We start from the raw sequence: 25626 nt of genomic DNA, 5'->3' as shown, positions 1-25626 counted from the left end.
CACACAGAAGTCGACTTACTGCTGAACACCTCCACTCAATTCTGAGGATTTCTTCAGCTCAGAGCCTTACCCCGAACATTGATGAACTTGTGGAAAAGATGGGACACCACCAAGTATCACCCTCAACCTCAAACAAGTGAACATTACTGTGCAATCACATATTTAGAGTTTTTACTCAGTTCAAGTTTAAAAGTTAAAATTTAATATTTGTTTTCACTGCATGTTACTTCTCCTTAAACAAAGTGTTGTTTTTGATTAATAGATTTTTGCACTTTATTTTTTTGTATTTCAATCCAATTATATTTTAAAAATATTTCAGTTGAGTGGATGATAGAAAATTGCTATTATTGTTTTTTCTTTGAAGTAAATTTAGCCCACTTTTGCTAAAATAGAAAATATAGTCTACTGATGGTGCCTTGAATACCGGTTTCTTTCATTTAATGTTCATGTTATGGGGATATTTATATAAAGGAAATTTGTCTTTTGTGTCTGTTGAAAATTAAAGATTACTGACAGAGCCATAAGAAAATATTGCTTTATTTATCTGATCATATTGTAATATATTTGTTAGGTTTTCAGTAGGTTCAATTAGGTTCACTAGACTATATGCGTCATTTAAAAAATTTTCAATGAACATTCGAACAGTCCGGCCCTCGTCTTGTAGCTGATTTTTTTATTTGGCCCTCCGTCCATTTGACTTTGACACCCCTGATCTAGCAGAAGAAGTCTGAAAATATATTAGAAATACATCCAAACACAATAATGTTGAAGGTAAGAGCCTTGCCAACTAATATCAACATTTTTATTTAGTTTTGCAGAAATGATTTGCCTCATGAGGGAGGATAATGAAAGTTCACAGAAGTAACAAGTATAGGTATAATTTGCAAATAAATTCATTAAAAATCCTACAATGTGATTTTCTGGATTTTTTTTCTCATTTTGTCTGTCATAGTTGAAGTGTATCTATGATGAAAATTACAGGCCTCTCTCATCTTTTTAAGTGGGAGAACTTGCACAATTGGTGGCTGACTAAATACTTTTTTGCCCCACTGTATATATATTATTTTTATATTTTTTTTATTTTAAGAAACTCAGTCCGGCTTTCAACTTACTCTTAAAGGTTGCACCCTACTGTAGTGTTCTGTATTGTGCTGTACTGAATTCTACTCTAATCTACTCTGCTGTCCTGTACTTTACTGTGTTCTACTGTGAACTACTGTGATGTCCAAACTTGTGAAACATAGACGTCTGTGATTGGTACAGATTTGGTCTGATTCGGACAAACCGAATTTGGTTTTGTTTGGGGGTTTGGGGGTTGAATAATAGCCAGTGTGTAGAGCAATACCCAAGCATGCAAAATAAGCTTTCCTACCTTTGTGTAGGATTCAGGATACATCACCATGAAGAGAATTACATCCATAATCCATAATATCTGTAGTCCAAATCAGGGACCCATGATGTCATTATGTTACTATCATTCTGTTACCGGGTGTTAATCCACTTCATTTAGGCCTAGATTTAATCAGATCAAGTGTTAACTGGCGATAACAGACATCCAAATAGAGGATGTTTTGGTGGTCTCAAAGGTGGAACTGCGTTACAGCCGTCAAATTGGTGAGCAGCTGCTAGATCATTGTCAAGAAGCCACACTTGCCCCACCAGTTAGAAGTTCAGAACGAGAAAGTGTAGGCTATATAGAAATAATTACGCTCAAATTGAAAAATCATGAAATGGATCATGAGAATTTCAATCATCCTAATGTAGATTACATCTCACATTCCAGTGTTAGAACTTCTAAACAAGGCTGCATGGGATTTCTTGTAATGTGACGCTGTGCAGACAATGGCAATGTCCGCTTTAAGTATACAGTTCTTTCTCAAACACCGCCAAAACAACAACTATGCGCATGCCGACTAGAGCGGATCTGATTGAATAGAGCGCTTACTGTAGTTCAATAACCAAAATAAATGCTTTCCAACTCAAGGTGTTATATCATAGTTGACACCCCATTCCTTCTGTAGACATCTTTGAATCTTAATGCAGAGTAGATATTTAAGAGTTTTGGGAAAACGTGGTCACATTAAATACTGAGGGAGATTTTACCATCATTCTGATACCAAACTTTACATCTGCACAGTTCTTCCAGTGAATGTGTTTTTGTAAAATCTTCTGTGGAAATTATTCAAAGTAGTTATTGTGCTTGCAGTTGTATGGTTTGTTTAACTTTGCAATCAATCGTTTTTGTCGTAGTCTCAGTGTCATTCTGTTAAGTGGAATTGCCCAAATGCAACTCAGTATTTACTTCATCATGTGCAGCCGCAATTACTTCTAGAGGACCACAGTATTAATTATTTCATCATCAGTATGTTATACCCCATAAGGTTCCAGTTAAACTGTTACACAAAGGGACACGCTGCCTTAGATAATCTGAAATATAAATATTGCTCATTTCGCATCAAGTGCATCATCTGAAAATTGGATTAAATTATTCTCCATGCCTCCAATTGGTCTATTCCTCAAACTAGAGTTGAGTTCATAGATCACCTGTTGCAAAAGAGATGGAAAAATAAATGTGTAAGCCACCATTTTGATGCTGTTAATGAATTCATCATATACCATAATTCCCACAAAGTTACTTAACATTTGGAATTTAAAGAAACATTTTATCAGTCCTACAGTACTGTCAAGTTCTGACCTTTATTTCCTTTGTTTTGTCTTTATTTAGAATGGTCAGGGCGTGAGTTGGGGTGGGCTGTCTATGTTTGTGTTTCTATGTTTGGTTTCTGTTTCGGCCTAGTATGGTTCTCAATCAGAGGCAGGTGTCATTAGTTGTCTCAAATTGAGAATCATACTTAGGTAGCCTGGGTTTCACTGTTGTTTTGTAGGTGTTTGTTTCCGTGTGTGTTTGTCGCCACACGGTACTGTTTCGGTTTGGGTTATTTCACGTATTCGTTTATTGTTTTTGGATTTCATAGTGTTCAGTGCCTTTCTTATTAAAATCGTCATGAACACTTACCACGCCGCATCTTGGTCCGATCCTTACTCCTCTTCAGACGAAGAGGAGGAAATCTGCCGTTACAAGTACATGTGATTGTAGATGTTCTCAAGACAATCATGATAAACAACTGTTCTTAAACTTTAAGTAGAGGCATTAAAACTCCAAAGGGAAAATTTCCAGCTTGGAGATACCCAGGTAGTGAAGGAAGTCCTTTAATAATAATAATAATCAGGAAACAGGAAGACCTGGCAAGAGGAGATAAGATGCTCTGAAGCCCAAAACAAACTGGAGTGGAAAAACGGGTGGAATTATAAGAAGGAAAAAAAGAAGTGGGGAGTTGGGACGGTGAAAGGGGGGGCATCAGCCATGCAGAATAATAGACTACACCTCATCTCATCATTATGAAGTTTGGACAGTTTTTTTTTTCAACAGTTAGTCCATCCACAGATGTGTTTGTGAGTTAAGCAAATAGCAATTGTTGTGCGCATTTGTTTTCAGCAATGAGACATTAGCTTGCTGTGTATGTTGCTGGTGTGAGCAGAGTTCATACATGTGCGGTAATAGGACATAGCTGAACGTCAGTCCATTGCTGTGGCTTCGTGGGTTGCGATCAGTATTGAAAGGGATTAGAGCAGTAGGGGTAGGGGTAGGGTGGCTAGTGGAGGGTTTTGGAGATAAAAGCCTGTTTTTGGGTTATCATACAGTGAGCCTCACTCAGGATAAGACATCGGCGACCACTCAAGGCTCCATTGTACGTAACTTAGTTGTACTTCAGAACATGTCCATATACCTCATCTGATTTCGTTTGTCTATCTGCTATTTACTAGGTCCTTACTTCACCATATTACTGTATACATGAATACAGTTCTTCTTAAGGAAGCCTTGGTTACATCGGTGCCAATATATAAGTCACTGAATTCAAAGTGGCCCGTTTTCCCCTATGTACGGTACACCCGTCCTTGGCGGTGATGCCTGTCTTTAGTCCTCCCAACTCACATTGTGTATGCCACCCAGTAGATCACATTGACGATGGCGAAGGTGGCTGGGAACACGGCCCTGGCGTAGACATCTATGGTGTCAGCTTGGAGAGGCTTACAAGCGCAACAACACTTAGAACAGCAACTACAGCACTTCTTCTCCTGTTCTCTCTCTACTGACGCTCTGGCCCCACGCCCCCTCCTATGCTCCACGTCCTCCTCGCTGGGGGTCTCGGCACCGGAGCGCTGTGGACGGCGGCTGGAGACCATCAGGCCCTGGTTCATTCCGGCCACAGACAGGGAAAAGAGCACCATGGCCTGCTTCCCATTCTTCACGATCGACTGAAGAAATATCAATAGAGAAAGGCTACAAGTCAATTCCTTCGTGAAGCATCTTTACCTCACACCAAAGGAACCCAAAGGAAAGCTTGCATGTTAAGAATTAAAGTGCTTGCAGGTTCTTACTACCTTTTTTGCACTTATCGTGTCAACCCAATGTCCCTTGAACACTGTATGAACATTGAATGAATGTTGTGGTACAAATGGATCAAATAAGGAACGGGCCTAGCACTAAACACCACAGGTTGGGGAGCGCTGTCCTCCCTTCTTACCTCTGAGCTCATCTTGTTGGCCTTGCTCTTGGCCTTCTCTTTGAGCCTGTAGTCAGCGTTGTAGTGAGCGAAGGCATACTCGATGAGCGCTGCGAACACAAACACGTAGCAGATCCAGAAGTACACGTCCAGCGCTTTGATGGCCGAGGCTCGAGGGAGAGACGAGCGGGCACTCACCATCAGAGTGGTCATGGTGAGCACAGTGGTGATCCCTTTATCAAAATATATATGGAAATTAAATATTTATTTTGAATAGAAAAGAGGTCCAGACTCAATCTTTGCAGTGAAATAAAAAAGTGAAAGATAAATAAATTCCATCTTGTTTAAGATTCAATTGTATTCCAATTATTTCACTGCCAAGATAGAGTACAAACCTTTTTTCTATTCATTACGGATTACTTTTTGGTCTACGCACCACAAACAACCTAAAATAAGAATCTACAACTAGAACTGTAACGAAGGTTTCACATTTTTCATTAATCAAATATGTTGTCATGTATATCACAACTATTAATATATGTCTCACTGATAATGCACTTTATTTCTTCAAGTTCTAGGGCAACATACAGTACCAGTCAATAGTTCGAACACACCTACTCATTCAAGGATTTTTCTTTATTTTTACTATTTTCTACATTATAGAATAATAGTGAAGACATCAAAACTATGAAATAACACATATTGAATCATGTAGTAACCAAAAAAGTGTTAATCAAATCAAAATATATTTTATATTTGAGATTCTTCAAAGTAGCCATCATTTGCTGTGATGACAGCTTTGTACACTCTTGGCACTCTCTCAACCAGCTTTACCTGGAATGCTTTACCAGTCTTGAAGGAGTGCCCACATATGCTGAGCACTTTCCCTTCACTCTGCGGCCAACTCATCCCAAACCATCTCAAGTGGGTTGATAGTCCCACTAAGCGCAAACCAGATGGGATGGCATATCACTGCAGAATGCTGTGGTTGCCATGCTGGATAAGTGTGCCTTGAATTCTAAATAAATCACTGACAGTCTCACCAGAAATGCATCCCTGCACCAACATACCATCTCCTCCATGCTTCACGGTGGGAACCACACATGCTGAGATCATCCGTTCACCTACTCTGCGTCTCACAAAGACACAACGATTGGAAACAAAAATCTTACATTTGGACTCATCTGACCAAAGGACAGATTTACACCTGTCTAATGTCCATTGCTCGTGTTTCTTGGTCCAAGCTAGCCTCTTCTTTGTATTGGTTTCCTTTAGTAGTGGTTTCTTTGCAGTAATTCGACCAGACAGGCCTGATTCACGCAGTCTCCTCTGAACAGTTTATGTTGAGATGTGTCTGTTATTTGAACTCTGTGAAGCATTTATTTGGGCTGCAATTTCTGAGGCTGGTAACTCTAATGAACTTATCCTCTGCAGCAGAGTTAACTCTGGGTCTTCCTTTCCTGTGGCGGTCCTCATGAAATCCAGTTTCATCTTAGTGCTTGATGGTTTTTGCGACTGCAATTGAAAAAACCTTCAAAGTTCTTGAATTTTTCCAGATTGATTGACCTTCATGTCTTGAAGGTTTTGATTGACCTTCATGCCATAATATGGACTTGGTCTTTTACCAAATAGGGATATCTTCTGTATGCCACCCATACCTTGTCACAACACAACTGATTGGCTCAAATATATTAAGAACTAAAGAAATTCCACAAATTAACTTTTAACAAGGCACACCTGTTAATTTAAATAAATTGGTTGAGAGAATAACAAGAGTGTGCAAAGATGTCATCAAGGCAAAGGGTGGCTACCTTGAAGCATCTGAATTTGTTTAACACTTTTTTGGTTACTACATGATTCCATATGTGTTATTCCATAGTTTTGATGTCTTCACTATTATTCTACAATGTAGAAAATAGTAAAAATTAAGAAAAACTATTGAATGAGTAGGTGTGTCCAAACTTTTGACTAGTACTGTCTTTTTTTCAATATACACGCAGACACATTCAGTTCAATTTCAATTATTCTTGCTGTCTCATTCATCTGTGTTTTCTTAACACTCATACAGTATCTCTACCAACATACCCGCAGCAAGCTAATGGCCGCATTCCGTGCAAACTAGATTGCAGACTTCGCCACCAATACACAGGAGGTTGATGGCACCTTAATTGTGGAAAACGGGCTTGTGGTAATGACTGGAGCGGAGTCAGTGGAATGGCATCAAATACATCAAACACATGGTTGCCAGGTGTTTGATGCCATTCCATTTGCGCCATTCAGGTCATTATTATGAGCTGTTGTCCCCTCAGTAGCCTCCACTGCACCAATATCACTAACAGAATACTCTTAACATGATACTAACCCAGGGATACACGAGCCGGGACTGCTGTTTGGCTTATCCAGAAGGACACCCAGGACATGGCGACCAATAGGATGGAGGGCATGTAGGACTGGATGATGTAGACGCCTCGGTTACGTCTCAACTGGAAGCGAAGGCTGAGCCGCGGAAAACGTCCGGCTTGGAGCAAAAAAGTAGACCAACATAAGCTATTCGATCAAACAGTCGATCAATCAAAATTATTTATAAAGCCCTTTTTATATCAACAATTGTCACAAAGTCCTACGGTAACCTGACCAAGACCAATGCCCTAAAGAAGTTACAAGGAAAAAGTCTAGAAGGAAGAAACCTTGAGAGGAAACAGACTCAGGGGTGGGGGCACATCCTCCTGGCTGTACCATATTTCTCACTTGAAGAAGTCATAACATATAATCTACTCCCTTCCCCTCATAAGTCTCCTCTCCTAAATAACATGAGCCATTCTGTCTGTGAATAAAAAATACCCACAGAGGTGTCTGGGTTCAAAACATATTAGTTAAAAAATTATCTATAGGAGTCCTGGGGACTCCTACATGTTCAAAAGCATGGAGAGGCGCTGTACAGTGAAAGAGGCATATTTTTAGAGCTCTGTATATAAAAGTGAAGAGGAATCTCACAGACATCCCACTGGCTGTTCAGTACAGTAACCATGGTGATAGTGAAACGAGGATAGAGGGGTGGGGGCACACCGGATTTGAAGTTCATAGTCTCTGTGACAAATTTGTAGTCGATGATGGTGAACTGGGAGAGCTCCAGTTTGTCCAGTCCGTGGATGTGTATCTGACTCTCACACCAGTGGTACACAATATCCTCTGAGGAGTAGCCGTCTGGAACAAACAGTCAAAAAACAAAAAGTTAACAAACAGTCAACAAACAAACATCCCAAAAACAATGGAGTATTCGCCTTGCTTCTGGTACTCATTATACACAATATGGGAGTAAAATGGTTTCCTGTCCTGTTTCCTCTGTAGAGCAGGGTTGTTCAACTATGTCCCTGCAGAGCCACAGCATTTCATGTTTAGACCCTTAAGTTTAATAAGGGACTGTTTCAGACTTAAGAGATCAGGTGAGTGAATTACCTGGCCTAACAATTACAATAATCGATCACTGAACTACCAGGGAGAAAAGGAAACCACCTTCGAATTGGGAAATAAATAATCATGATGTAGACTATTGAGATCCATCCATTAAGAGTGCTAGGGAACATGACAGACTATTGGTATTGACTTCCACCCATCAAGAAGAGCGGTACATACACTACATGGCCAAAAGTATGTGGACACCTGCTGTCAAACATCTCATTCCAAAAATATGGGCATTAATATGGAGTTAGTCGCCCCTTTGCTGCTATAACCGCCTCCACTCTTATGGAAAGGCTTTCCACTAGATGTTGGAACCTTTCTGAGGGGACTTCCATTCAGCCACAAGAGAATTAGTGAGATCGGCACTGATGTTGGGCGATTAGGCCTGGCTCGCAGTTGGAGTTCCAATTCATCCCAAAGTTGTTCGATGGTGTTGAGGTCAGGGCTCTGCACAGGCCAGTCAAATTCTTCCACACCGATCTTGACAAACCATTTCTGTATGGACCTCACTTTGTGCACGGGGATATTGTCATGCTGAAACAGAAAAGGGCCATCCCCAAACTGTTGCCACAAAGTTAGAAGCACAGAATCGTTTAGAATGTCATTGTATGCTTTAGCATTAAGATTTAATTTCACTGGAACTAAGGGGCCTAGCCCAAACCATGAAAAACAGAAAACCCAGATTCGTCCATCGGACTGCTAGATGGTAAAGTGGGAAATATCACTCCAGAGAACACGTTTCCACTGCTCCAGAGTACAATGGCGGCGAGCTTTACACCACTCCAGCCGGTGCTTGGCATTGTGCATGGTGATCTTAGGCTTGTGTGCGGCTGTTCGGCAATGGAAACACATTTCATGATGCTCCATGCAAAAACAATTATTGTGCTGACGTTGCTTCCAAAAGCCGTTTGGACCTCGGTAGTCAGTGTTGCAACCAAGGACAGACGATTTTTACGCAATACATACTTCAGCACTCGGCAGTCCAGTTCTGTGAGCTTGTGTGGCCTAACACTTCGAGCCTGAGACGATTTTGCTCCTAGACGTTTCCACTTCACAATAACAGCACTTACAGTTGACTGGGGCAGCTCTAGCAGGGCAGTAATTTGATGAACTGACTTGTTGGAAAGGTGGCATCCTATGACAGTGCCACGTTGAAGTCACCAAGCTCTTCAGTACGGGACATTCTACTGCCAATGTTTGTCTATGGACATTGCATGCCTATGTGCTCGCTTTTATACACCTGTCAGCAACGGGTGTGGCTAAAAGAACCAAATCCTCTAATTTGAAGGGATGTCCACATACTTTTGGCCATGTAATGTATAAATCCACTCACAGCTTTCTAAGTCCAGCATACACTCCTGCTCATCCATGGGGTACTTGGTCAGATCCATGTCACACGCCACAGTCGAGGTGATCCTGAGAGGAGAACAAGTAATTCAGTAAACAACCACATCAACCACAATGGTAACTTGACAAGGAACGGTAGGTTAAATGTCATTCTCACTTTGACATTATCATTAGGCATTATATAGCCTTAACATCAGGCTACAGCAAGTTATTAAGGGGCCTCTCCAACCCTCACACCATTTTCTTCTCTGCCTTGTCCCCATGCCTTCCATCTCTCCTACCCCTTTCATCCTTCTCCTCATCCTTTCCTACTCAATCTATGCTCCTTCCCCTCACACATTACCTTCACCCCCTCTCTCCCTCCTTTTATCTCTCTTCCACCCCCTCCACCTGCTTCCCCTCTCTGCCATCCTGCTCTCCACCCCCTCTCCCCATCCATCTTCTCTCCTCCTCCTCCCTCATCTTCCCTTAGCCCCTCAACCCTCCCCCCCACTCTTCTCCCCTCCTAGTTCTCTTCACCCTCCTCCCACTGCCCTTCTCACCGGCTGCTGTAAAGGATGACCCCATCAGGCTGCAAGCGAATCAGCTTGTTCTCCACAGTGACGTCGTGGAACCAGGCGGACTTAGCGTTGACAATGAAGGTGTCGGGCAGCCAGAGTTTATCCACAAAGCGGCTGTCCAGCCCCAGGGTCTTGTTGGTGTGGTTGTAGGACAGGCGGTCGTCCCGCCAGCTCTGCCGCAGGAAAATGGTCATGGTGTACTCCTGCCAAGAGGTCACACACGGTAACACACGGTAACACATGGTAACACAAGAACAAGCATAAGCATATGCATATGCACAGGCAGATGCACACACAGACACAGACACAAAGGTACAAAGCTGAGCTCAGGGCATTTCCAACTCTGGTGTGAGAGAGTGGTGGATCACGGTGAGACTTAGGACAGTACTGTAACTAGGAGAATAGGAGATGGATAAAAGGCCTGTTTCAAAACTTTTCAAATGTGTCCTATATTACCTTCCTTTGGTTAATCACTGATCTGAATAGTATTGGATAAAATCAATATAGGTTACAAGACTATTGCTTTTAACCAAACCAACCTGGTTGAATCTTTTGAATGCATCAAGGAGAGGAAGGATGCATTTCATAAGAATTGAAACAGTGCCATGCATGCTCTTACTGAAAAGGGCAGGGTATCATTAACTTTTTAGAAACCCTATTGGCTGATGTTGATGACACATAAGTGGTAGTTTTCACATTTTACTGGAACAGTACAGTAGCAGTGAAATATGACAACCATTCTGTAGAAAGGCCTGCAGGTGAATTTACACTTTACCATGTTGGCTTCAGAGATGTGGTCAATACTGGCTACTTCAATAGCCATGGCAACATTCACAGGTGGGCCTGTGGGAAAAAAAGTGAGAAAAGAAAATAATCCCTCCTTCCCTCGCTCCCTCCCTTCATCCATCCCTTCCCTCCTTCCCAAGGACACACTTAGACAAGGATCAAGGGCCACTTCCCCACTTAACATTGCTCTAAGTGAAGTGACATAGCACTGTGTACATTCATAAACATGACATTGGGGGTCTCATGGCCTTGCGCAGTGGTGAGTTTAGAAGTGCATACATAGCTAGCATGCTGTTGTAGTTTGCTCGATGATTAGCATAATTTGTGCTGCTGAGATCGTGGATACTTGAAGAAAATCTAGAGGGAGGGAGATCAGGATTACCGAAGCAGAACTGAAAGGCTATTTATACTGAACATTAAGGAATCATATATTACCATTCTCTGTCATTTAGTACTCATCCCATAACCATTTACGTCAAATTGTGTTCTGTAGCCATTATACTACCCACCATAGAGAGAGCAGTCATCAGCACTGACAAGTGGGAGGACAGTTAAAGTCAATGAAACTTAAAATAAATCCATAATCCCTCCGCCTGTCGCTAAAACCGAGCTCATTTTGACAAATTGCTCTTTGTGATAGGCCCAGTGTTCAACTTATTTGTATAGATTCTAGATGCCTATCGTAGCACCACTTTCCTTCAGATATGAAATGGTGAAGGGATGTGAGTTGAATAGACAGAGTAAGACCACACCAACTGATATTATTATTCTTCAGTGGCCGAGTTTGGCTTTATGGTAGCTGTCTTACCACTTAGATGATATCTGAGGGAGATTTTACCTTATATTCTAGTATGTAACATTTTTTGCTGTTGGCTGCAGTAGCCTTGATGCTGGTTCACAAGGCCTGGCAAGGTGGTGGGGATTCTTATATCGACAATGTTTTTTCACCTCTGCTGACCTGAGTTAAGCTGTGAGGTTGAGAAATCTAATGCTGCGGACATTGGATATTTCACATTTGGCAGGCATTCTTAGCAAAGGCATTCTCCAGCAATGCTCCTTTCTTTTATTTAGCAATACTACACACGTATTCAATTTCCAAAGCATCATTTCAATCTCTTCCGCAAACTCATTCCAACACTTAATTGCTTTTGTTTGTGATCTTTTGCATCATGTTCAATCGCAAAAACTTTTCTTAGGTTCAAAGCTATTATTTACATATGGGTAAATATGTCTTTAAACTAGGATTTAAAAATAAGTTAAAGCACTTTCTTGGGCGAAGTGGAATTTAATAAGATGAATACAGCATGATGAATTTGAAAATGCTTATACCCGGTTCCTGCTATGGTACGAATGGCTGTAAATGTGAGGGGGTGAAATGCAATCCAATGCCACAAGCAGTAGATCTCATACTCACCTCCTATCCCAGGGCGGAAATTTCGTGCATAGCCCTTCATTAACTCATCCAGATTAGGCAACCAGGATATTTGTATGTCTGAACCTACATAGTCCCCAATGTCACTCAGCTCGGCCCTATAGGGAACAAACACAGCACACTTGAGCTCTCTGCGTCCACAGCACTGGAGAAGCATAGAAGGAAGAAAGCTAGAGAGGCAAAGATAGTAGTAAACAGGAGAAAGCTGCATTTTCATGTTGAACATAGCTTTGCAATCAAGATCGGTGGGCATGGAAATAAAAACAATATGTTTACTGTTGACTGTAGAAAAGAGCAAACTTATCAAAATAATACATTTTTACACCGTGCCTATTATCCAGTAGGGATTTTGGAATAATGGACAAAGCTATCTAATTCAAGAGATTCATGTAAACCCTTGCATCTTGGAGCCGTACTCATAAAGCATCTCAGTGGGAGTGTAGATCTTGGATTAGGTCCTATCTATGTAATCTTGTCTATGTTATCCTATTCAAAATTATATAAAAGGCTAAACTGATCATAGATCAGCACTCCTACTCTGACCCTGATATTCTATGTGCTGCTTACTGACAGCACAAAGTGCACACATAAACAGACCACCAGGAGGCAGATTAAGAAGGCTCACTGTGTGCACTGTTGGGACTGATGGACTAATGAGACACCGAGCCAAGACAGTCTCATTCTGACTGATCCAATGTACTATATGGTGTATTCAGTGGCATGAGATGTTTAAAACGTTGCAGATAGATATGTCATTAAGAGAGAAACAATTCCTTATTCTACCAGACTGACAATCTTACTGATATATGTTCTAATGCATGTCTATTTGAATAACGCTTTGGAACATTGCACCCTCCTGAACAAAAGAGACAAGAGAGAGTATTGTAAGAAGACAGACAGCACACAGAACATGCAGAGGTGATTTATCAACAACATTCAAACGAATGAAGCCCTTTTAATGTTACTCCTTGTTCATTTGTCATTACATAGTAACTTAAACATACCCATAAAATAAACCTGCCACTTTTTTATTTTGTCTTTTAAAACCATTGAATGTATGTTTGTGGATGTGTTTTTAGAGTAATGAACTAGGCTTAGTATGACTGATGGCTGTAATCTATCACTAACCTAATTAGCGGTGTCTAAATTCAGAGGTAACTGTTACCTTCACAAACTCAAAATGTGCTGAACCTGTGAGGTCAAATAGAAATGCGGTTGTGCAGACCATATGCCAAAATCCAAAGAAATTTGGTACACATGCTCAGGGATGTGAGTGTAGCTGACCTGTAGAGTATGGCTTCTGTTTGGATGCATGGTGGCAAAGTTGGACCGGACAAAAATGTATGCAAGTGCATTGGCTCATAGTGGACATATTGTTATCAAATAAAATAAAATGTTATTGGTCACATATACAGTGGCTTGCGAAAGTATTCACCCCCTTGGCATTTTTCCTATGTTGTTGCCTTACAACCTGGAATTAAAATAGATTTTTGGGGGATTTGTATCATTTGATTTACACAACATGCCTACCACTTTGAACATGAAACAAACAAGAAATAACACAAACAAAAACTGAAAACTTGAGCGTGCATAACTATTCACCACCCCCCCCCCCCCCCCCTTTCTAGAGACACCTTTTGCAGTAATTACAGCTGCAAGTCTCTCGGGGGATGTCTCTATGAGCTTGGCACATCTAGCCACTGGGATTTTCGCCCATTCTTCAAGGCAAAACTGCTACAGCTCCTTCAAGTTGGATGGGTTCCGCTGGTGTACAGAAATATTTAAGTCATACCACAGATTCTCAATTGGATTGAGGTCTGGGCTTTGACTAGTCCATTCCAAGATATTTAAATGTTTCCCCTTAAACCACTCGAGTGTTGCTTTAGCAGTATGCTTAGGATCATTGTCCTGCTGGAAGGTGAAACTCCATTCCAGTCCCAAATCTCCTTAAGACTGAAACAGGTTTCCCAAAAGAATTTCCCTGTATTTAGCGCCATCCATCATTCCTTCAATTCTGACCATTTTTCCAATCCCTACCGATGAAAAACATGGTGTTCTCGGGGTGATGAGATATGTTGGGTTTGTGCCAGACATTTTCTTTGATGGCCAAAAAGCTAAATTTTAGTCTCATCTGACCAGAGTACCTTCTTCCATATGTTTGGGGAGTCTTCCACATGCCTTTTGGCGAACCCCAAACGTGCTTTCTTATTTTTTTCTTGAAGCAATGGCTATTTTCTGGCGTAACCCCAGCTTTGTGGAGTGTAAGGCTTATAGTGGTCCTATAGACAGACACTCTTATTTCCGCTGTGGAGCTTTGCAGCTCCTTCGGGGTTATCTTTGGTCTCTTTGTTGCCTCTCTGATTAATGCCCTCCTTGCCTGGTCCGTGAGGTCTCTTGCAGGTTTGTTGTGGTACCATATTCTTTCCATTTTTTATTAATGGATTTAATGGTGCTCCGTGGGATGTTCAAAGTGTCAGATATTTTTTTATAACCCAACCCTGATCTGTACCTCTCCACAACTTTGTCCCTGACCTGTTTGGAGAACTCCTTGGTCTTCATGGTGCCGCTTGCTTGATGGTTGCCAACTCTGGGGCCTTTTGGAACAGGTGTATATATACTGAGATCATGTGACACACCAAATCTTATTTAGGGGCTTCATAGCAAGGGGTTAAATACATGTGCGCGCACCACTTTTTGTTTTATTTGTTTTTGAATTATTAACAACAACAAAAAATTCACCAATTTGGACTATTTTGTGTATGTCCATTACACGAAATTCAAATAAAAATCCATTTAAATTACATGTTGTAATGCAACAAAATAGGAAAAACGCCAAGGGGGATGAATACTTTTGCAAGGCACTGTACATGGTTAACAGATGTTAATGCGAGTGTAGCGAAATGCTTGTGCTTCTAGTTCCAAAAGTGCAGTAATATCTAACAAGTAATCTAACAATTCCCAACAACTACCTAATACACACAAATCTAAAGGGATGGAAGAAGAATATGTACATATAAATACATGGATGATCGATGGCTGAGCGGCATAGGCAAGATGCAATAGATGGTATAAGATGCGTAATGAGGTGAGTAATGTATGACATGTAAACATTATTAAAGTGCCATTGTTTAAAATGACTAGTGAGCCTCTGTAGGCAACAGCCTCTCTGAATTAGTGATTGCTGTTTAGCAGTCTGATGGCCTTGAGATAGAAGCTGTTTTTCAGTCTCTCGGTCCCAGCTTTGATGCACCTGTACTGACCTCGCCTTCTGGATGGTAGTGGGGTGAACATGCTGTGGCTCAGGTGGTTGTTGTCCTTGATGATCTTTTTGGCCTTCCTGTGGCATCGGGTGCTATAGGTGTCCTGGAGGGCAGGTAGTTTGCCCCCAGGTGATGTGTTGTGCAGACCGCACCACCCTCTGGAGAGCCTTGCGGATTGAGGGTGGTTCAGTTGCGGTACCAGGCAGTGATACAGTCCGACAGGATGCTCTCAATTGTGCATCTGTAAAAGTTGTGCCTTCTTCACCACACTGTCTGTGTGGTTGGACCATTTCAGTTTGTCTGCGATGTGTACACCGAGGAACTTAAAACTTTCCACCTTCTCCACTACTGTCCCGTCGATGTGGATAGGGGGGCTCTCCCTCTGCTGTTTCCTGGAGTTCACGATCATCTCCTTTGTTTTGTTGATGTTGAGTGAGAGGTTGTTTTCCTGACACCAAACTCCGAGTGCCCTCACCTCCTCCCTGTAGGCTGTACGTTGTTGGTTATCAAGCCCACTACTGTTATGTCGGCTGCAGACTTGATGATTGAGTTGGAGGCGTGCATGGCCATGGAGTCATGGGTGAACAGGGAGTACAGGAGTGGTCTGAGCACACACCCTTGTGGGGCCCCAGTGTTGAGGGTCAGCGAAGTGTAGCTGTTTCTCAACTTCACCACCTGGGGGCGGCCTTCAGAAAGCCCAGGACCCAATTGCACAGGGCGGGGTTGAGACCAAGGGCCTCAAGCTTAATGATGAGCTTGGAGGGTACTATGGTGTTGAATGCTGAGCTGTAGTCAATGAACAGCATTCTTACATAGGTATTCCTCTTGTCCAGATGGGATAGGGCTGTGTGCAGTGTGATGGCGATTGCATCGTCTGTAGACCTGCTGGGGCGGTACGCAAACTGAAGTGGGTCTAGGGTGGCAGGTAAGGTGGAGGTGATATGATCCTTGACTAGTCTCTCAAAGCATTTGATGATGACAGAAGTGAGTGCTACGGGGTGAGAGTCATTACGTTCAGTTATCTTTGCCTTCTTGGGTACAGGAACAATGGTGACCATCTTGAAGCATGTGGGGACAACAGACTGGGTTAGGGAGCAATTGAATATGTCGGTAAACACACCAGCCAGCTGGCCTGGGCATGCTCTGAGGACGCGGCTTGGGATTCTATCTGTGCCAGCAGCTTTGCGAGGGTTAACAAGTTTAAATGTCTTACTCGCGTTGGTCACGGAAAAGGAGAGGGAGGGTGCGCAGTCCTTGTTAGTGGGCCGTTTCGGTGGCACTGTATTATCCTCAAAGCAGACAAAGAAAGTGTTTAGTTTGTCTGGAAGCAATACGTTGGTGTCCGTGACGTGGCTGGTTTTCTTTTTGTAGTCCGTAATTGCCTGTAGACCCTGCCACGTACGTTGAATTGCGGCTCAGACTTGCTCGCGCAAGTGCTGCAATCAATATGCTGATAGAACTTTGGTGACCATGTTCTCAAATTTGCTTTGTTAAAATCCCCAGCTACAATAAATGCAGCCTCAGGATATATGGTTTCCAGTTTACATAATGTCCAGTGAAGTTCCTTGAGGGCATCTGCTCATGGTATCTGCTTGAGGGGGTATATACACAGCTGTGATGATAACTGATGAGAATTCTCTTGGGAGATAATATGGTCGGCATTTGTTTGTGAGGAATTCTAGGTCAGGTGAAGAGAAGGACTTGAGTTCCTGTATGTTTTTATGATTACACCATTAATCATTAATCATGAAACATACACCCCCGCCCTTCTTCTTCCCAGAGAGATGTTTATTTCTGTCGGTGCGACGCATGAAGAAACCCATGGCTGTACCGACTCCGACAACATATCCCAAGAGAGCCATGTTTCTGTGAAACAGAGAATGTTACAATCTCTGATGTCACCCTGGAAGGCAACCCTTGCCCTAATTTCATCCACCTTGTTGTCTGGAGACTGGACATTGGCGAGTAGTATACTCGGAAGCGGTGGGCGGTGAGCATGCCTTCAAAGCCTGACCAGGAGGCCACTCCGTCTACCTCGTCTGCAGCGACGTTGTTTTGGATCGAGCTCTGCGATTAGATCCAATGTCCTGGGTGGAGGTCCGAACAAAGGATCCGCTTCGGGAAAGTTGTATTACTGGTCGTAATGTTGGTAAGTTGATGTCGCTCTTATATCCAATAGTTCTTCCCGGCTGTATGTAATAACTTTTAAGATTTTCTGGGCTAACAATGTAAGAAATAATCTATAAAAAAACGAAATACTGCATAGTTTCCTAAGGCCTCGAAGCGAGGCAACCATCTCTGTCGGCGTCATCTTTTCACAGAGAAGAGAACCGCCCTATTGTTAGAGCTAGAGTCCTGGAAGAAGACCTTTAAAGTAGTCAACATCATTCAAAATGGTCCAAAATACTTTAAAAGCATATTGCATTATTTGTTCATTGTTGCGTTCTGATATTTGACAACTGTGGTAAGAAGTACAGAACTAGCTTATCTTAGGGCAATGTGTCCAATTTGTCCTGATGGTGGCACTATGGGGCCAAAGCTTGCAGGTATATTTCCAACTGGTATGCTATAGATATTGGAATATCCAAGAGGTGCCTCCCTTTGTGGCCATCCTCTTCGGAAACTATGTGTTCTAACTTAATAACCTAACTGATAAAGAGATGGGACCTATTTAAAGCTGTTGTAGGTCTACCTGTAGTAACTCCAGTGCAGTGGGAGCACAACAGGATACATATTATGCATGCAGTAAAGGAAATGTGATGTCATTAAATGCTAATGGTGCAGAGCATTTGATTGGTCTCAAGGGGGTTTCTTTAAACATGCTAGGCCTGCTCTCACCCCTCCAAACTCTGTTATAACAGTTCAAAGTCAATTTCCCGCTCATGTTGTTCCTCTTAGTCTTTTATTTTGGTTCATTAACAGGATCTCCAGAGGCCCTGTTTCGCTAACCGTCTGTTTACGAGCTAACACACTGGGTATGTCCGAAATGGCACACTATTCCCTACACATTGCACTACTTTTTGACATGGTTTGGGCACTATAAATGGAATAGGGAGCCATTTCAGATACATTCACTGAGTGCTGAGGTGAAAGAGACGAAACACAAAAGGAGCAGCTTTTCTTCCCACAGATTTAATAAATAAATAAAAAACAAAGTAAAAAAAAGCCTTGTAATGTAGCCCCAGCTCTAACAAGCGTAATTAGCTTCCTACAATGACATCAATTTGTACCTGAGAACAGAGAAGAGAACCGCACTAGCACTAGTCATCCTTGCGTAGCCCTATATTGTTAATGTTGTAAATCCTGAATGTGAAAGCACGTAAAGCTAGCTAATTAAATCTACAGCCTTTTAAATGCCAATCAGTAGAGAATGAAATGGTGGCATTGCACAGATACAAGATCTGTCATTTCCAACCTTGATTAGACAAATGAATTCCCTGCAGCCTCTCTAAGGTGAAAGCTCTCTCTGCACACTGTGGTCTTTCCATCACAAACCCAGTGTAGTGTAACTGTGCTCCCACAGTCATTTGGCTAGAACATATCTGGACCCCTCAGCAATAGCATCTGCTTGATATGCACATATGGAGCATGCATTAAGGACATACTAAGGTCATCTAGCCTAAGGGGCCGCCCATGTCTTACAGTAGGGCATAAGAGAGGTCACTGACTATGCAACTGCTACCCCACTAAGCTAACAAGATTAAATGCTACCTCACATTGTGATATTTGTGATACTTCCAGTGTACTGCAACAATCATCTGTTTTAAATGCAGATATGTTCTACCTGGTTAAATAAAGGTGAAATGAAAAATAAAATAAATAAATAAATAGTAGGCCTAGGCCCAGTGTGGGTAAAATAAACTGCTCTACAGGACACACATTATATGAGAACGTAATCATAAGTCGTAATATTTAATTAAAACAACAAAAATGTATCCCATAAAAATGTGAGATCACGTTGCAGTGAAATTTGTGTGCTATTTCAAAATCTGTTCCTTCTTAGAGTGAAGAGAATTTATCCAGTAAGTGGCTTACTTCTAAGGCGTATCACCCCCAAGGCTATAGTGCATGTCACCTGGATCCAGATTTATTAACAGCGGTGACTCACACCAAAGGTAGTGAGATATTGTGCCAGTACGAATCTGGCTTATTTTGTAAAAAACATGTCAAAACACAACGTCAAGTAGCAACACAATTAATAGTTTAGTAGGCCAGTGAAAAATAATGATAAAAAAAGGATGGATTATGAAAAAGTGTAAAGCTATTTTCAAATAGTAATAAACTGACAGTAGAAATACTGTCAAATGTTGATTTCTCTCGGAGCAGGGTAAATTACACTTGGATAGAGTGAAAAGCATGCAAAATGCATACCAGAGATGGTAACAAGGTAACTACTACAAATACATGGAGAGAAAGAGAAGAGGCACTATCAGATTGTTATTCCAAAACACTCACACATTAAATATGTGAAGGATCGTATGTTGGGGGAAAAAATGCTAATGAATCACGATCATGAGGACAATATATTATATATTTGATTTGATATCTTCATTAGAAACACACACATCTCAGAAAAGCCTGTGAAAGATCACCGTCTAATAACAATTACACCCTCTGGTGGTATGTGTTGTCAGGAGTGGTAGGAGGGCTACCAGGTTGATTAATTTTATTTGCCAGTACGTACACAACATTGTACAACCTTTTGACCTGGGACACATTGCAACACTTTGCAATCCTGTGTAACTGAACATACTGTCAAGTACTTCTAGAAGTAGTGGGTGAAGGAGTCAGGCGCAGAGAGCAGGGTAGTTGATATGTGGAATGTTTATTCCCAAAACAACAGTGTCGGTCAACGCCACACACACGGGCGCAATAAGACCCAGTCCAAAACAACAGGACGAAACGGTTCGAGAACAAAATACTTCCACAGAAATCACACACATCAAAAAACAGAAAACAAGCCCGCACAAAAGCTGGCGGGACAACCGGGTTTAAATAGCCCAAAACCAAAACCTAAACAAGAAACAGGTGCAACTAATCAGACAAAACTACGACGACGACCGCCGAGCACCGCCCGAACATGAAGAGGCACCATCTTCGGCGGGATTCGTGACACATACGTCAACAGTTTACTGTTTAGAGACTGTTTCAATGACAGATCCAGGATGTGTGTCACTCTAATATCACCCACTCTGCCATACTGGCTGTGGCAACTTACAAAATAATTAAACTGTTCAGTCAATTCACAGACAGTATTGAGATAAGTTCACTTGCTTTGTTTGCTCACATACAGAGCCTTCGGAAAATATGTGCTTAGGTTTGTTGTCCTATTGGAAGGTGAATCTTCGCCCCAGTCTGAGGTCCTGAGTGCTCTGGAGCAGGTTTCCATCAAGGATCTCTCTGTACTTTGCTCCGTTCATCTTTGTCTCGATCCTGACTAGTCTCTCAGTCCCTGGCGCTGAAAAACATACATACAGCATGATGCTGCCACCAACATTCTTCACCGTAGGGATGATGCCTGGTTTCCTCCAGACCTGACGCTTGGCATTCAGGCCAAAAAGTTCAATCTTGGTTTCATCAGACCAAAGAATCTTGTTTCTCATGGTCTGAGAGTCTTTGGGTGCCTTTCGGCAAACTCCAAGTGGGCTGTCATGTGCCTTTTACTGAAGAGCGGCTTCCATCTGGCATCTCTACCATAAAGGCCTGATTGGTAGAGTGCTGCAGAAATGGACGTCCTTCTGGAAGGTTCTTCCATCTCCACAGTGGAACTCTATAGCTCTGTCAGAGTGGCCATCGGGTTCTTGGTCACCTCCCTGACCAAGACACCTTCTCTCCCGATTGCTCAGTTTCTAGGAAGAGTCTTGGTGGTTCCAAACTTCTTCCATTTAAGAATGATGGAGGCCACTGTGTTCTTGGGGACCTAAAATGCTGCAGAAATTTTTTGGTACCCTTCGCCAGATCCCTAGTGGAGCAGTGGTCTAAGGCAATGAGAATCAGTGCTAGAGGCATCACTACAGACTCTGGATGGATTCCAGGCTATATCACAACCAGCCATGATTGGGAGTCCCATTGGGAGTCCCTGCGTCATCAAGGTTAGGGATTTAGCCGCGGTAGACCGCCATTGTAAATACAAATTTGTTCTTAATTAACTGACTTGCCTAGTTAAATAAAGCTTTAATAAAAATAAATAAAAATAAAAGATCTGTGCCTCCACACAATCCTTTCTCTGAGCTCTACGGACAATTCCTTCAACCTCATGGCTTGGTTTTTGATCTCACATGCACTGTGTCATGACTCTTCTGGGAGGATCCCAAGATCAGGTTACAGTGGATCAGCGTTCAATAGGGCCCTCTAACCCGCAGAAGGGGGGGGGGGGGGGGGGGGGGGGTTGTGGGGGTTTTATGACACCTCAAGTGATCGTAAATTGTAGGCAGTAGACAATTCCTTTTGATTTCTAGTTGGGTGAATGGAATGTCAATTTGTTAGAGAAGAGGTTTCCGCCCAAAACTTCAACATCAAACAATGGACATTGGGACAATTTATTTCAACATCCAAATGTTGGGAATGATGAGAGATGGAATATGGAAAATGTATGTATATTTTGTGATGACATTAAAATGGTTATAAAGACATTATAATGAAAACATTGTAACTTGAAGAGCTTTAACACTGTGTACAACCGTAACTAGCCACGCCCCAGGGAGCCCATAGAGCGTGTCAGCATGACGTAAGTGCCCCCTTTTTACCCAAGGGTATAAACATTTTGAGTTAAGAATGAACATATCAGACTTGAAGGAACACACGCTGCAGCGAGGTCTACGATAGTCACAACCCCCTGGAACACAACACGAGGTTGAACAAGACAAATCATGTCCAATCAATTGAATTTACCACAGGTGGACTCCAATAAAGTTGTAGAAACATCTCAAGGATGATCAGTGGAATCGGGATGCACCTGTGCTCAATTTCGAGTCTCATAGCAAAGGGTCTGAATACTTATTTAAATAAGGTATTTCTGTTTAGTTTTTTTATAAATTTGCTTTATACAAACCTGTTTTTGCTTTGTCACTATGGGGTACTGTGTCTAGATTGCTGAGAAACAAATATTTTATCAATTTTAGATGAAGGCTGTTAATGTAACAAAATGTGGGAAAAATCAAGGTCTCTGAATACTTTCCAAAGGCATTGTATTTATATATGTTTACTCACAAATTTGATTTAAACAGTGATTGGACAGAGACTGGGTTTCTTATCTTCTGACATTATAATACAATAACCTTGTGTTAACAAGACTTTACATCAAGTTACTATTATACCATAACAATGCAATGACTCTAATAACAGCATTGATTAAAAACATGTTGTTCCATAACTCTTTAGTAATTGCATAGTATTTGCATTGACATTGCATAGTTATTTTGGGATTGACTGGTTTTTGTAAGTACTGTACAAGAGTGTATATAGGGATTGTTCCTTGTTCCACTTGTGTTATAACAAAGAGCACTCAATTTTATTACAATGCAATTACAAATCAGGTACAAAATGACTATGTAACAACATGTTGTTATTATAATCTCATTGTTATTAACAACTAATTTTAAGCAATGCAATTATTGAAATTAAACAAATAATTAGTTTTAAACTGAAGTATGCTGAACACCACATGATACTTGACCTCAATTCAATGGGCCTACAAGTTATGGTGTGACATTGTACCCAAATCTTTCACACATGATATAATGTTACATTATTTACCACATATCCACTATTGATTGAGCCTCTATCTCTATCTTTAATATGACCTTATGATCAGCAGGTCTACTGTATGTTGATGATGGGTCCCACAGCACTTCAACTGTACAGTAACTGCTCGAAAGCTATGTGGGCGTTGAGTAGGCTGTTCCTCTGCTATTGCAGATACATCCTCAGGTTTTAGAATTCATTAATAATCAGTTCATTTTACGCAAATTGGACCAATCCAGAAAATGTAGGTTAGGAATTCGTTTCCATCGAAAAATGATCTAGGCTAAATTAGAAACAGATGCTATGGCCTCAATGTGCTCTAAATCTAAATCCAACTAAAAACTGAATTTGCAGAAATTCACTAAACGCTTTGAGGGTACTCTAAACGGTCAGTAGTATATGTTATAGGATAAATCAGAACATCGCAACAGCTGACCTACAACATACGCACAAAATATTTTTGAACGAAACAATTGGCTCCAATTCAATAATATACGCTATTCACATAAAACCCGAGTACATTTTATGGGAAGGTCTTCTCTGTAACACTAGTCAAAAAATATATAATCTTACCTGGTGAAAATGTTGCCCCTGATATTCAAGAGGGCAAGGTTCGCCAACATGAAAGTTATCATCTCCATTTTTATGGCTGGCCAAAGTTCCCAGAACCAAAACCTATCAAAAAACCGAAGGGGCTCACACAGACTGCGTTCCTACGGTCCCATAATGCGGAGGAAGATCGGAATAAAGTAATTTGTTGTGATGACCCATGTTTTGCTCACACACGCGCGCCTGGCTTCCTCCCTGTCCTGGCCCAGCACACAGAACGCACGGTGTCAACTCGTTGGTCAGACCACAACAGTCGATTACTGGAGCGCACTCTTGCACTCCACTTTCGCAGCACTGGCTCGAGAGAGATAGGACCACACTAATCTCTCTCACTGCGTTGCTATAAGCAACGTCAGATTAAATCGTCCTCATGGAAACGCTGTCTCCAATGTAAACCCAAGGCGCGAAAAAAGAAGACACCGATATTATGTAATGGATTTGATCAACTGTTATTTATTCAACTTGTATCTTAATAAACGTGTATATATTATTGTCGTCTACACATTCATCTGCACATTCATCTGCACATTCTATTCATTTCAGTTGTTACACCAAAACGTAAACGTAAAAGTATTTTCATATCAATGCACCTGCCCTGGTTTCATTTTCATTTGCTTCACCCAAGGGAGAAAGGAGCAAGTGACTCTGTCCTTGCTCTCCTCTCCTGGTGGCACTATTCCACTTGTAAAGGGCAGTTATCTGCTTTGCCATTCTGTAAGGTCGCATGCCTTGCCTTTTCCCTCGTGGGTCAGTTGCTCTTTTTCTTTAAGGCCTTTGTGCATAGTGACATAGATTAGAATCACAACTAGGAGTTATGAGACATCTTTTTGTAAGGACTATGTAAAAATGTCTTTCTGCATACATAATCTACATACACCTGCCAAAAAGAATTAGCAAAAACCTCAAGATTTTGTCTTTCTTTTCCTCCCTACTTGCATTTCAAACCCTGAGAAAAAAAACTGCTGAGCTGGGGTTGATTTATATCAGTCCAGAAAAAGCACATGTAAGATGTTTCATTATAATCTTCCAGAATAACAGAATATATTCTTCGATGTGGGACATCAGCATTTAACACCTCAGCTTCCCTTTTTGTTTGTTTCACGGTCCTATGACACAGAACACAGTCTTCTAACACATGTTTACTCAGTTAAACGTATATAATCAATGGATGTCAAAACAAAATGGGTGAATAGTCTCACTCCAATGATATCATTATTTGAATTTCATCAATGGACATCGCATAAGCCCCTGATATCTGCCCCGCGATATACAGTCAAACTGTGTCCACTACTTCGTACTTGAAGCAGAAGTCATGATAGATGGGGATTTTATGTAAGTCATCATGATATACTCTAAATTTATTTTATGACTAAGGCTATACTCTCCCTCTAGTTAACTATTAACTGCAGGGGTGCAGTACATTGGCAGTCATTTATATAGGGATCTCAATGTCAAGACACCCTTGAAAATGTTGATAATAGAATCACATATACCAATATAAGTATCCTATTATTAGGGTTGTAAAGCTATCAGTAATTTAGCAAAGTTACCGGAATCTTCAGTAATTTTGGTAATTAACAGAAACTCTATGGCAATTGTAACTTTGGTAATTTATACTTGAATAATTTAAAAACTTGTATTCATATATTGTATTCATGTTTTATATCTGTGTCCATATTGTCCATGAGTTTCTAGTAGATTGTCAATATGGTTCAAGAGAACATAGAAAAAACATCTAATCAACAATGGCATTATTTTTTATTACGTCTGTAACTAGTCCACCTATTGACTTTTTTCACAACTGCAATTAATTAATTAGGCCCTAATCTATGAATTTTGCATGACTGGGAATACAGATATGCATC

General features: G+C 41.3%; 1 protein-coding gene across 1 annotated transcript; it reads right to left on the bottom strand.

Moving 5' to 3' along the window:
- Window positions 1-2930: 2930 nt before the first annotated feature.
- LOC139416591 (gamma-aminobutyric acid receptor subunit delta-like) lies at window positions 2931-24020 on the bottom strand. Its single transcript, XM_071165441.1, has 9 exons — window positions 23726-24020; window positions 12132-12247; window positions 10707-10774; window positions 9914-10134; window positions 9358-9440; window positions 7632-7769; window positions 6928-7083; window positions 4587-4798; window positions 2931-4317 (listed from the first exon to the last, which is right to left on the bottom strand). The coding sequence occupies exons 1-9, from the start codon at window positions 23791-23793 to the stop codon at window positions 3991-3993; spliced, it is 1389 nt and encodes a 462-aa protein (XP_071021542.1). The 5' UTR covers window positions 23794-24020; the 3' UTR covers window positions 2931-3990.
- Between the last annotated feature and the right edge of the window lie 1606 nt (window positions 24021-25626).

This window comes from Oncorhynchus clarkii, chromosome 9, assembly GCF_045791955.1.
Source record: "Oncorhynchus clarkii lewisi isolate Uvic-CL-2024 chromosome 9, UVic_Ocla_1.0, whole genome shotgun sequence".
Classification (NCBI taxonomy): Eukaryota; Metazoa; Chordata; class Actinopteri; order Salmoniformes; family Salmonidae; genus Oncorhynchus; species Oncorhynchus clarkii.
Note: the sequence above shows the minus strand (reverse complement) of the source record. Positions and strands in the feature narration are given on the sequence as shown.